This window comes from Malus sylvestris, chromosome 5, assembly GCF_916048215.2.
Source record: "Malus sylvestris chromosome 5, drMalSylv7.2, whole genome shotgun sequence".
Taxonomy (NCBI): domain Eukaryota; kingdom Viridiplantae; phylum Streptophyta; class Magnoliopsida; order Rosales; family Rosaceae; genus Malus; species Malus sylvestris.
This window is the reverse complement of record NC_062264.1, coordinates 28,004,251-28,016,986: the sequence shown is the minus strand read 5'-3', so window position 1 is coordinate 28,016,986 and position 12,736 is coordinate 28,004,251. Positions and strand designations below refer to the sequence as shown.

Here is a 12,736-nt window from a genome sequence, read left to right as displayed (position 1 = left end):
TGAAGAAGTTCTTGTGGAGTTTCTGAACGTCTTCTTTTGAGGGGATATGACCCTCACGGCTCAACGTCTCAAAAGCTCGTCGGTCGAAGAGCGTCTTCAGGTCGAGATTCGACCGATATCCGGAGAGGGCAGTATCGATGGGGATTCCAGTTGCTGAAGTCCCTAAGATGGCAGTGACATCAAGAATGGTGGGGCCGATAGGACCAAGGGGGAGAACCATGGTGTTGGTGGCCGAACACCAGAAGCATATGGCGGCTAGGAGAAGCTCCTTGTCGAGAACGATGTCCATAGACGAAAAAAGGATGACGTCGTAAAGGCCGAGGACTTTCCATTGCTCGCCGAAGAGCTTCTCCATTCGAACGACCCAGGCTGCCCAGGTTGTAGTGGTCGAAGGCCAGGAACCTTGGGGTTTCGCTGCCTCCCATCTGGACCATTCAAACCCTTGGAACAAGGGTGACAAGCAGTGTTCCTGAAGAAGTTCGGTGATAGTTGATGGTACGGTTGCTTTGAAGAGAGGGCCCAAGATTTGGTGAACAGTGCTCATGTCACTTTCAAACCGTATAGTCTTGATCGAGCTCCGATCAAGAATCTTCTGATGCTGGTCACATTCCTTGGAAAGCTTGGAGATGAAGGACGCCATTGTAAGAAGGAAGCACGGTGTAAAAGGGTTTTCTGGGTTGGGGGTTTGAAGACGAAGACTTGCAATAGAGGAATGCACTAGAGAGCAATAGCAAGGGATTTCAGAAAGTTTTGGGAGCGTAAAGTGCGAATGAGAGATTTTCAGTATTTATAGGCTTTTGGCAAGAAGGGTAATCGTTCGAAATTCAAAACAAAGGGGCAAAATCGACCGAAAGAATCGCTGATCATGATGAACATTTGGGAAATGCAGTTGAGAAGACCGAAGGTTTCAGATGTTGGGGGCGCACGATTGCGTGTGACGGCGAAATTAATGGCGGAAGACGTTTCGATGCCTGCACGATGACAATTGGGCTCACGAACTAAGAAAGTGGCTCGCGGATTGAGATAGTGGTCATAATGTCGACGGTTCAGGCAGCCGCACGCCTTGGACGTCATCATTGGGGTTGGCCGTATTAAAGGACGCCACGTGGCAAGTTTGGTTAGCAGGATCAAGATCGTGCAATCGTGTTCAATAAATGCGCCTTGGAACTCGGGCATTAGGGTTCTGAGTGACAGATTCGCTTCTTCAAGGCCGAAACTCGGCCAAAGAATTCAGGCCGAAGACCTTAGAAGCGAGGGGGCAATGTTTGGGCCCAAAATAATAGTTTGGGCCGAATGTAGGGTCATTCTCGGCCCTGGAGGCCTTGCGGCAAGAATACCACGGATCGTTCAGTATGTGGGCCTTCAAACCTAGGTCGGCTAGGTCATAACGCAAGAGGTCGAATCCTAGTGCAATAGGGACTCTCGACGAGATCAATAATCTAGAAAGCGAATCTGGCTCAGTTAAGGACTAGATTCGTAGTCCTAGCGGAGATAGGACTGATCGAGGGGATGTTAATCCGGAGAAGGAGACCTAGTCCGAATAGGATTGGAACTCGGGCTCGATGTGCTGCTACTATAAATACAAGACATTCAGCAACTGTGAGAGCCCCACAAAAATCAATACAAAATTGCCCTGCGCAAACTCTCACAACTTGTGATTTTTCTTTTTCCTTTTTCGCTGACACATCTTCCGTTGGCATCAACAGCACTGTGGAAGCAACCGGTGATATCTTAAGTCGGCATAGATAGCTCTGTCACCGTAGAGTTAGTCGGTCTCGCAGTATCTTCCGTTGGCATCAACAGCACTGCGGCGAGAACGATTGATTACCTACCCAAGTCTCGGTCGAGAAGGGTTTCTGAATCCTTATTGGTCGAGGTCATCTCATCAGCCTTCTCGGCGAAGTGAGGTGTTACAGTTATTATATTCGGCACCTTGAAAGCCGAATTTGATATTGAACTTCGTAAGAATAGTAACCTTGTCTTCAGGTTCGAGAGCCCAAGAGGCCGAGACGTGTTCCTTTTTCGGCCGCAATCGCAAGACGCAGAAGTCAGTAGCGCGACCCAACGCAACATCAACAAATTTACTCCTCGGCCGAGCTCGGCCGACGAGTTGGCACGCCCCGCATTCACCGAAGGACGTAGTTAGCTCATTAATTACTCGGCCTGCGCGCCACGTAGGCTTTATAGTTTTTAGGGTCAACAGTTTTAACATAATTTGTTTGTATAAATGGTAATTTGTTGTTCTCTAATTGAAAAGAAAATTGATAATTTGCTGATCTTACTTGCAGTAAAAGTTTAAGTTGAATGTCCTGTAGGTATAAGCTTCAATAATCGTTCAATTTAATAAGGCCAAAATTTTTATCTTGGAGTATGTTCATCGTGCATTTGGTTAAAACTGCAGGGATTTTCAAGCAGTATATGAGACGATGTTGGCCCCTATTATCAAGGCTACAAAACCTATAGCAAACATAAGTGTGGAAAGTCAGGTCATAGATGTGTCTTGAATTTTGTGGTATTAGACAATGTAAGTAGATGTTCATCTTATTACGTTGTGATATGAGTTTGGAGTTCTTCTCTTTGGACAGGTGTTATACCATAGCCAAAGTCCTCATTGTCCTCATTTTCGTTAAAAGTAAATAATACCGAAAGTGTTTCGTTAAAATTCTTTATTTTTAACTCATATATTTTGATCTAGACATGTGCATACGTTTGGGGAAGGATGTCATCGGGTTTGAAATATGGTTGCCATCGAGACAACCTAAAAATACCAAATTGAAGTGTACATGTTCCACGACTCCACATTCTTCTCATGTCTTCTTAGTGAAAATATGCAGACCAAAATATCCTTGCCTAGTGGTACCAGTCACCAAGGGTTGTGAAGCTTCCATAACGAAGCCAAAACACTCTTGAAAGACTCAAGTATTTGTTCGGAATGAGCGTAGTTGACCTCGATAAATATCTTCACTAATCTTGACATAAGTCACATCTCCACGAACGGTAAAAGCAGGAAGTTCACTTAAATTAAATAAACTTTCTACACCATTTATGACAATGGCAGCGAAAGTCCGTGCTTTTATCTTTCGTGATTGGATTAGTATGCTTATATATCTTTGTGCTCGTGGTTTCGACATCGTGAACTGACTCTGTGTTCAAACTACTGATTGTTGTACGTGTACAGCTGGAGGATATGAACATGGATGATGCATCTGAAGAGGTGGCAGTGGAAATAGCTGCACAAGGGGTCCTAAGGAAGAGAGTCGATGAGATGGAGGCCGGTTTCATGATGGTTCTAGATTACATGATGCAACTCGTTGACAGTGACCAAGATGATAAGGTTCCCACTTACATTTCAGGTTTACACATACCCTAACTTTAATATGGATCTGGACTACCCTCATGGAACTTCGATTGATCTGATATGATTGAGCGATGAGCACACACTGACCTTTAAATTGTATCAAGTTTTAAATAACACCACATCCGATCGTTTCTGTACATTTTTCGCATCACCTTTGATATGGTTTTTTGCACAATATTCTTGTTCCTAAATTTGTTTGTATGTGTACCTTCATCTGATGATGCATGTTTTCTGGTTCCCTTTTTGTTGGTTCTGTAATATCATGTGCTAAGAATGTTCAATGATGCATTTTATTTTTGTGGGGAAGAGGGCGGGATAGAGGAGGTTGTGTTTTACATCATAGAGTTTGTAAGCAGTCTGTTTAATACCGTCACTGAGATTTCACCCTCAGAACTTGATGCCAGTTCTTCTAATAGTATTGTTTTAATGAAATTTTACGTCACTTCGTAAAAAATATAATCAGCAGATTTCCCCCTCTTTGGGGCTGTGTTCTGTCATTTGGTTTACTTGGGATTGTTGGAACTCCTAAAACGTTAAAACGAGGAAATAGTATTTTTAACTTACAAAACTATAGTCCTTGTATACATAATGATATTCAGTAGCACTGACCGTGGTCTTTTCATGCTTTTATGCATTATTATTTTCATGAAGTTTGAATTTGTACTTCCTGTCATTTAGTAATAATTGAAGCTAATATAAAAGCTTATTTTCATCATTGAAAGACAATGGAAACTCGATCGGCCTGTAGTTCCAGATCGAAAACTGCTTGCAAGACTTGTTTGGTCAGAGAGGAAGCTCGGAATATTATGGGAGATGGATACTAGACAAGAGAAATGATCGTGGATTTAACACCCTTCCAGAATCTGAGGTCTGTATCTGCATTTATAAAAAGACTACAGGATACCCATTTTGGTTTATGAAATATATCAACTATTCTTTACTATACTTTGGAAAAATTGTGTTCTTAGATAAAATCCCGGTCAGTGCTGGTGAACTTCTTAACCAAACTGGTGGCTTGAATCTGGGGTAGACTGTCCAGGCGATGATAAAAAATGTAATGGCAAGAAAAAATGAAAGTGCTGACCACTCTAGCAGTGATGACGAAGATGCCACTCGACTGAGGGCAGCCATAGTTTATTTGCTCGAGTCTTTTCCCCTTCCTCGTTGCACAGAAATGGCTATAACAGAGTTTCTGTTATTTGTATTGCATCATCGTTTCCAGGAAAGCGTGTGAGGCGAAAACCACTTCCTGTGTGCCCTGGCATGTTTCTTGAGACTGTCTTCAAGGTAAGAGTTGCTTGATTCACCGATTTATAGTGTAAGTTGCAACACATTTATTTCAAGCCCTGTGGACCTCAGGATGTTGAATAACCCATAAGGTCAAGTTCTCTGGTTTCACAGCACAACATTAGAATGGGAAATGTTATTTTCTCTTCAATTTTATTTAAGCTTTTGATCTAGTTTTTGTTTTGAAAAAGACTCTTGAAGTTCTTCGGGAAATACAGGTTCATTAGAAGACTCTTGAAGTTCTTCGGGAAATAGCATTTTGAACATTTTACTATAGGTGCACCATCCCTATTTTTTGTGCTGATTATGTACTGTTGGAACAGATAATTTTAGCTTGGGTCTAGCAATAACCTTGCCGAGTGCTTTGTAATCTACGCCTGTGACAAAGATTGTAAACTATTCAAGGCAAAATTCATCTAACTTGTTTAGTCTATTTTATCTGTTGTCCAATAATAGCGGGAGATCAGACACAAGCGTGACTCGAATCATACTTTGTTTAAAGGAAAGCACCCAGAAGAATCAGCCTAACTGATGATGAAGATTCAACAGTGTCCAATGAACACCAGTGCAACACCATGTGTGGGAATGTCCCACAAATATGGATTTTTATATACTTGCATCAGCACACGTCGATGGACCTCGGTAATGATTCATATGCCTTGAGAGTAGAAGGAAACACAGCAAGGTTCGGTACACACATTCCCCTAATTATTTATAAATCTTTTTTCCCATGCCTTTTTTTTTTTTCTCTTTCTATTTGCCTTTTCTGTAAAGCAACTGAACTGTGTATAAAGCTTCCTTAATCCACATTGGTATGGCCTACCATTGTTGTCCCTCCCATGCTCTCTTGTGTGCAAGATCTATTTGTTTATGTTCATGGGACTAGCTTGTTTATTAGATAATGCCATGGATGGAGTCATGAAGGCAGCATTGCCCGCCTGCACCGTCCTTTTTGCAGATTGGTGCCTCACAATTATGTAAAAATATGGAAGTTCTTACGACCCATGAATCGGATGATACTTTAGTTTATGTTCTCTGCAAGAAATTATAGAGTTTAGATGGACTGATTTGTTATATGATGATAATTGAACTGCTTAATGATTATTAATGACAAGCCAAATATGAAAATGGTCTGTGGGGATGATATGATGCTGTATGTCGATGACACTGGGAGGAATGGAAAGGAGAAGATAAATACTAGTTACTAAGGTAATTTAATGACGTCTATTTTTTTATTAGAGGACACATGACACATCATAATATTGTCGATAGCATATCTGTATATTTTGTTAGATATAACGACATTGAAACATTGTCAACTACATATTGATACACAGTAAATCGGAGCAATAGTCACAAAACCACGACTAAATGAACTTTGGCTCCTAAATTAAAAACGTGACATTTGATATTTGAAGTAAACAGTCTGCTTTTTTAAGGCGACACAATCTCATTTTAAAAGATGATACGTGTGAAATTCAAATAGAAATGACAAAAGAATTGTTAAAATGAACATTAAATCAAAGTCAAATACCAAAATGTCAAAACTTTAGATTTAACAAATCAAACTTTAATATGATAACAGTTCAAAAATACCGTTTCAATTAATTTTATCGATATATTATCAATAACATATTCTTTCAATACAAGTCACAAGTGCACTATTTGGTCGTTGAACTCGTTATAACCTCCATGGAAGCCTGGGAATTTAGGAAACGTCAAAAACATCTGTTGCCAATCAAACTCTGCTTTTCAGGAAAGGCAAACGGTCTTTTTATCCGGTGGTCCTTACCACGCACTTGCAGGTGCCCAAATGCCCAAATGCCCAAATGCCTTCTTTTTTTCAAATGACCGACCACTTTTTAGTGAAATAATGTATTCAATTCAATGCCTAACTGACCTGAGTGCTTTACCAATTTTGGACATTTACCATTCCCTACTTATCCATTAGGAATATAATTAATTTTATGCCCAACTGAGCTTAGCAAATTCCATTGTTTAATCCTTCATGTTGCTCTAATTGTTTATTAATTAAAGTTCAAATCTTGAAATTGTAACGGTCTAAGTTTAGTTGAAACTTGAAAGCAGAACGGTAGAATGAGAGCGATGAATACAAACTGTCACGATTACGTTACTTTAATAAATAAATACACATGTTAAACATTAAGCATGGTAAAAATATTACACAACAATGTGACTTTACACTGAAAACTTACTCGGAAAATAAAGACGTAGTAGTTATATTTTGAATTCTCCAACGACATTGTTTGTGGGGTCTATCTCCTTTCCCCCGTAGTTACCCATTTTAGAGAGAGAAAAAAGGGAACCAGCTTGACTGATTGAGATTTGAAAGTGAGAGAGGGGGGTTGGAGTAGGACATGATGGTCATTATTTGAATTGTGCATCTTCATTCAAATGACCAAACTTTGAAGTGTGACAGCTCTACCCCGACCCCAACTGTGACAAGTCTTGTACTAATCCTCCTGCTCTAAAGTTTCAAACTTAAGTAATTAAATAAAAATAAAAAGTTGGGTTTGTTTGGTGGGGGATAATAACCAAGAGAAATACTGAAAGAGATCAACTTTCAGCAAAATCTTCAGCTCAATCCTGCATTTTCTTCTTCCGGGCAGCTCCGAAAATGTCGGGGTACGTCGGCATTCTAGTCTCAGATCCATGGCTGCAGAATCAGTTCACCCAAGTGGAGCTCCGGAGCTTGAAATCCCATGTATGTTGTTCAGCACTTTATGTTTTTGATTTATTTTTTAGCACTTTTTTGGCTGAAAAATGTGTGATTTTGTTGTGATGAAGTTTATGAGCATGAAGAGAGAGAGTGGAAAGCTCACAGTTGGAGACTTGCCTGCCAAGATGTCAAGGCTCAAGGTCGTGGGATCAGATAATTTTACTGACCAAGACAGGGCTTCTTTCATTCAAGATTTGCATCCCAACCTCGATGAAGATGTCGATTTCGAATTCTTCCTCAGGGTCTGGTTTTTTAACAATTTTACTTCAAACCCAATTGAGCAGTCAGTCGAATAAGTAAATGCCGAAGCTGTGTTTGTTCTTTATTCATCTGTAGTTGAAGAAAATGATTTATATGTTGCAGGTTTATTTGCAACTCCAAGCTCATGCCACTGCAACCACAGGAAGTGGTGGAAAGAACAACTCTTCATCTGCCTTTCTCAAGGCTGCTACCACCACTTTGCTTCACACGATCAGCGAATCCGAGAAGGCATCCTATGTAGCTCATATCAATAACTACCTTGGACAGGATGATTTCCTTAAGACATATCTCCCTATTGATCCATCAACCAATGATTTATTCGAGATCGTAAAAGATGGAGTACTTTTATGGTGATTGATTGTTATTCAATACTACCCCTTTTGGTATCTTGTTGTTGAGTTACTTGATTGGATTGTGTGGGATTGTTGATTGGATTTTTATGGATGTGTTTCTCTGGATGCAGTAAGCTGATCAATGTGGCAGTGCCTGGAACAATCGATGAACGAGCTATCAATACTAAACGAGTACTTAATCCATGGGAGAGAAATGAAAATCACACCTTGTGCCTCAACTCTGCTAAGGCTGTTGGATGTACTGTGGTCAATATTGGGACTCAGGATTTCATTGAAGGAAGGGTATGCATACATGCCATTTCATGTCCTTCGTGTAATGTGCACTTGTGTTTCTACTGCTTCACTGAGTAGAGTGTTAAAATGTATATATCGGACATGGATACTTACCAATATTGGCTCTGTTGTTTGGATTTCAGCGTCATCTTGTTCTTGGAGTGATTTCTCAGATAATCAAGGTAAGATTTTCAGAGTTGTATAACTTCAAAAGCATGAAGTTTGATTTTGTAATATATGGTGGGCCATATCCAAATTATAGGCTTCTTATGATATCCTTGTAGATATCTGCATATAAAGTTGATATGAAATGCAATGCAAGCTGCAAATTTATCTTTCTAAGAGTTCTATACTACTTTTTATGCTATATAGATACAACTCTTGGCAGACCTCAACTTGAAGAAAACACCTCAATTGGTGGAGTTGGTTGACGATAGCAAGGTAAGAATGTCCTAATTCATAAAATTTTGATTCTTAGGACAATTAGTGGTGAGGCTATCAACCAACAGTTTTTCTAATGTGTTCTAAATTCTAATGTCCAAAACCTACAGGATGTGGAAGAGTTGATGAGTCTACCACCGGAAAAGATATTACTGAGATGGATGAATTTCCAATTGAAGAAAGCTGGATATCAGAAGATAGTCACAAACTTCTCCTCTGATGTGAAGGTATGAGAATAAGTTAATAACTTGTCGAGGTTTGGGATATGTCATGCCCTCCTGTTGTTTAGAATCAAATAGGAAAGGTTTAGCCAGTGATTCTATTCAATGGGTTGCAACATCAATAACTGATAAATAGATTCAACATACATTACAAGGATATCGATAGTGTTTGAGGGTATGAGATGTTTGTCTTGCAGGATGCAGAGGCTTATGCTCACCTCCTAAATGTTCTAGCACCGGAGCACAGTAAACCATCTGCATTGGATGCAAAGAATCCCATGGAAAGAGCAAAGTTAGTTCTTGAACATGCAGATAGGATGGGCTGCAAGAGATATTTGACCGCAAAAGATATTGTTGAAGGATCCCCGAATCTTAACCTTGCCTTTGTTGCACATATTTTCCAGCATAGGTGAGAACTATATCTACTTGAGCACTGCATTCCTTTTAGAATAGTCTCGAAAATTCATCATACATCAATAATGTCTAAACTACTCATTTCACCTGTAGAAATGGACTCTCAACACAAACAAAGCAGACATCATTCCTTGACAATTTGGAAGATGACACCCAAATCTCCAGAGAAGAGAGAGCATTTCGCTTTTGGATGAATAGTCTCGGGAATTCTTCATATATCAATAACGTCTTTGAAGACCTCAGAAACGGGTAAAATTTGATTTTGAACTCTTATGATGATTTAATATTATAGTGTGTCTATCCTCCTGAACATAAATTATTTATGCTCTCATCAACTTATTATAGTGTTGCATCTGGTGGCATACTAAGTTCGCATCAGGTTCATGGTTCAAATAAAACCAAACTTCCAAATTTCAAAATATAAAAAATATCGAAAAGATTGTCCTAAAGGTAGATTTTTTTTAATTTTGTAGTAGAGATCATGAACTAAATTCAAGCACTTCCAGAGTTAGACTATGCTAACTATTCAAACTGCTTGATCTTTTGTTTCATCTGGAGCTGAAGTGAAATTGATCCTCTGCAGGTGGGCGCTTCTGGAGTCACTGGACAAGATTTCACCCGGCATTGTAAATTGGAAGATTGCAAACAAGCCTCCAATTAAAATGCCATTCAAGAAAGTAGAAAACTGCAACCAAGTTGTAAAAATTGGAAAGCAACTGAAGTTTTCTTTGGTAAATATTGCTGGAAATGACATCGTTCAGGGGAATAAAAAGTTAATACTTGGTACGGGCACTGGCACATTTATGTTAATTCTGTATCTTACAGGATTCTTCCAAATACATCAGACTCGTGGTATGACTTTATGCTTATATAATCATTCAAAGAAACTGTCTGAACCAAAGAGTGTCGGTTTTGTCTTCAGCTTATTTGTGGCAATTGATGCGGTACAACATCCTCCAACTACTAAAGAACTTGAGATTTCATTCCCATGGGAAGGAAATTGCTGATGCTGATATTCTAGAATGGGCCAACACCAAAGTCAGCAGCACGGGAAGCCAGAGCTGCATGAAAAGTTTTAAGGTACCATTTCTGTAGTTTATAAAGATAGCAGTGGTGCTTTTCAAACGTCATTCCCATGGCACTATGTGTTTGGTGTAGTAATTTTATACCTGATGGTGAAAAAAGGAGTAATGCAAAGATTTTGTAGTCCTGACATAAGTTATGCAATCATTCCTTCGAATTGCAGATGTACACTCTAGCCATAGGTCCATAATCTGTCGTGTTATTTGCTTAGATGTTTCGTGAATTTGGTGAACGATTGAAGTTTCCAAATAGGCTGTGACATCCATGCATGAATCTCATGCCTGAAATTTTGAAACATTAGCAAGAACTTCTTTTTGACTGTGCATCAATCTGTGCTTACTGTCATCCCTGATCATATGTTACTATATCAATCTTACAGGATAAGAGTTTGTCGGATGGAATTTTCTTCCTTGAGTTGCTTAGCTGTGTGCAGCCTAGAGTGGTGAACTGGAGTCTTGTAACAAAAGGAGTAACCGGTATGTTTTCTCCTATTTTTCCGAGGCATAGTTGAATTTGTTAGGGAAACTTATTATCAAATATCAATATGTTCGAAAACCATATTCATAATTTTTCTACCGAATCTTTGAAAAATATAGATGAGGAGAAGAAGATGAATGCCACTTACATTATCAGTATTGCAAGAAAGCTCGGATGTTCGATATTTTTGCTTCCTGAAGACATAACTGAGGTACTTTTGGGATGTTCGATGTTCGTTATTTTTGTTCATTTTCTTTTGTCAACCAATGCACCTAAACTAGTTTATGTTGACACATTTCATCAGGTGAATCAAAAGATGATTCTTACTTTGACTGCAAGCATTATGTACTGGTTTTTGAAACAGCCTGTCGAAGATCGACGGTCTGGGATTTCGGATAGTGAGGGTTCAAGCATTGTCTCCAATTCCACTACTGATGACTCAGCTTCGGAGTCATCAACGGAGGAGAATGGAAATATATAAACATGTTATTGGGAAACTTTTACCATAGTTCCTATTTCATGCTCATGAGATTTTATTTTTCTCCCCTTTTATTTTTGTTAAAATTGATTGCAATAGTCAGCATATGTAATAGTAGGAATTGAAGTTTTATTCAGACCAAATTTTGTTGAGGCAGCATATGTGAATAGCCTACTACTCTCACCCCCCCCCCCCCCAAAAAAAAATCTCTTGATACCAATTTGTGCCATTTAAATATCATCTTGATTCTACTCCTCGGTCATCGTAGCATTTTTTGTTCAGTACTGTTTGTTCAAAGTCTCGCTTGGTTTATGATTGGATTGGATTCAATAACTCATCATATTCTAAAAAAACATATATATCCCATTTAATTCCCCTTAATTAAAATTAAAAAACCGTCTCTGTCTTCACACATATCTTAATTTTATCTAATCTAATTTTTGTGCATCAAACAAGCCCAACATGCAATTAATATTATCAACCAATTTGGGTAATTATCAAATTTTCTTTGGCCAATGATGGTTACTAAGGTGGAAAATCTTGTTGTACAAAAGACCTTTGGTGGTGGTCAAGTTAATGTCACTTCTTATGTCTTATTCGTATGTCTTAGTCTTATAGTGGGTTTCTCTTTGCCTTAGAACTCGCAATATTTTTGATGCAATCGTCATAAACAACATGTGATGTTATCAATTCATTTGTTGACTAAAAGAAAAGCACCAACATGAATTACGTATTTACTAATATATTATATTGTAAGTTTCTGACATATCAAGTTTTCATCCATCATGAGAAAACTTATGAGAAGATGTGTTAGTCAAACCGAAAAGTTTCTCACAAAGAAGGTCCATGCGCTTGATTCTATTTGGTTTGGTAAGCTTTCATAGTCCATGATCGTGGAGAAAATCAGATGGGTCATGATTTAACACAATATGATATTTAGGGTTGGGTTCGGTTGGCAAAATGTGCCAAATTCTTTGTGCCACCTGTCAGCCACGTATACATAATTACCAAAAATCAGTTACCGCTAGCCAACCGTCTTATTGCGGTTGCCAAAAATCGGTTCAACCAAAATTATTGGCTGGTTTGGTTGGTAAATGGCACAACCAGAGGTTTCCACTTCTTCCTCACTATCTTCCAGTTCCAAGGGCTCATTTTGATTTTCAGATTGGGGTGCTTGTTCGGTTTCATTGTGTGGTTCATTTTGGGTTAATCCATGTTGTGCACTGGCGATTGATTGGCTAGACTCCATTATCCTAAACATAAGCAACGCATATACATTCAAAATCATATATATGTACGCATATATATGGTATCAGTAATCATCATGCTATCAATTTTGTTAACAATATT

General features: G+C 38.9%; 1 protein-coding gene and 1 long non-coding RNA gene across 2 annotated transcripts; both read left to right on the top strand.

Moving 5' to 3' along the window:
• Positions 1 to 4,087: 4,087 nt before the first annotated feature.
• LOC126620882 (uncharacterized) lies at positions 4,088 to 5,710 on the top strand. Its single transcript, XR_007622709.1, has 2 exons — positions 4,088 to 4,226; positions 4,327 to 5,710. It is a non-coding gene; the product is annotated as an uncharacterized LOC126620882 (long non-coding RNA).
• Positions 5,711 to 7,089: 1,379 nt separating this feature from the next.
• On the top strand, positions 7,090 to 11,545 carry LOC126624662 (fimbrin-2-like). Its single transcript, XM_050293747.1, has 14 exons — positions 7,090 to 7,370; positions 7,454 to 7,627; positions 7,749 to 7,996; positions 8,110 to 8,281; positions 8,416 to 8,454; positions 8,645 to 8,713; positions 8,824 to 8,940; positions 9,132 to 9,343; positions 9,442 to 9,597; positions 9,932 to 10,131; positions 10,271 to 10,428; positions 10,811 to 10,907; positions 11,028 to 11,119; positions 11,213 to 11,545. Exons 1-14 carry the CDS (start codon positions 7,284 to 7,286, stop codon positions 11,387 to 11,389), a joined length of 1,998 nt encoding a protein of 665 aa, XP_050149704.1. The 5' UTR covers positions 7,090 to 7,283; the 3' UTR covers positions 11,390 to 11,545.
• The last annotated feature ends 1,191 nt before the right edge of the window (positions 11,546 to 12,736 follow it).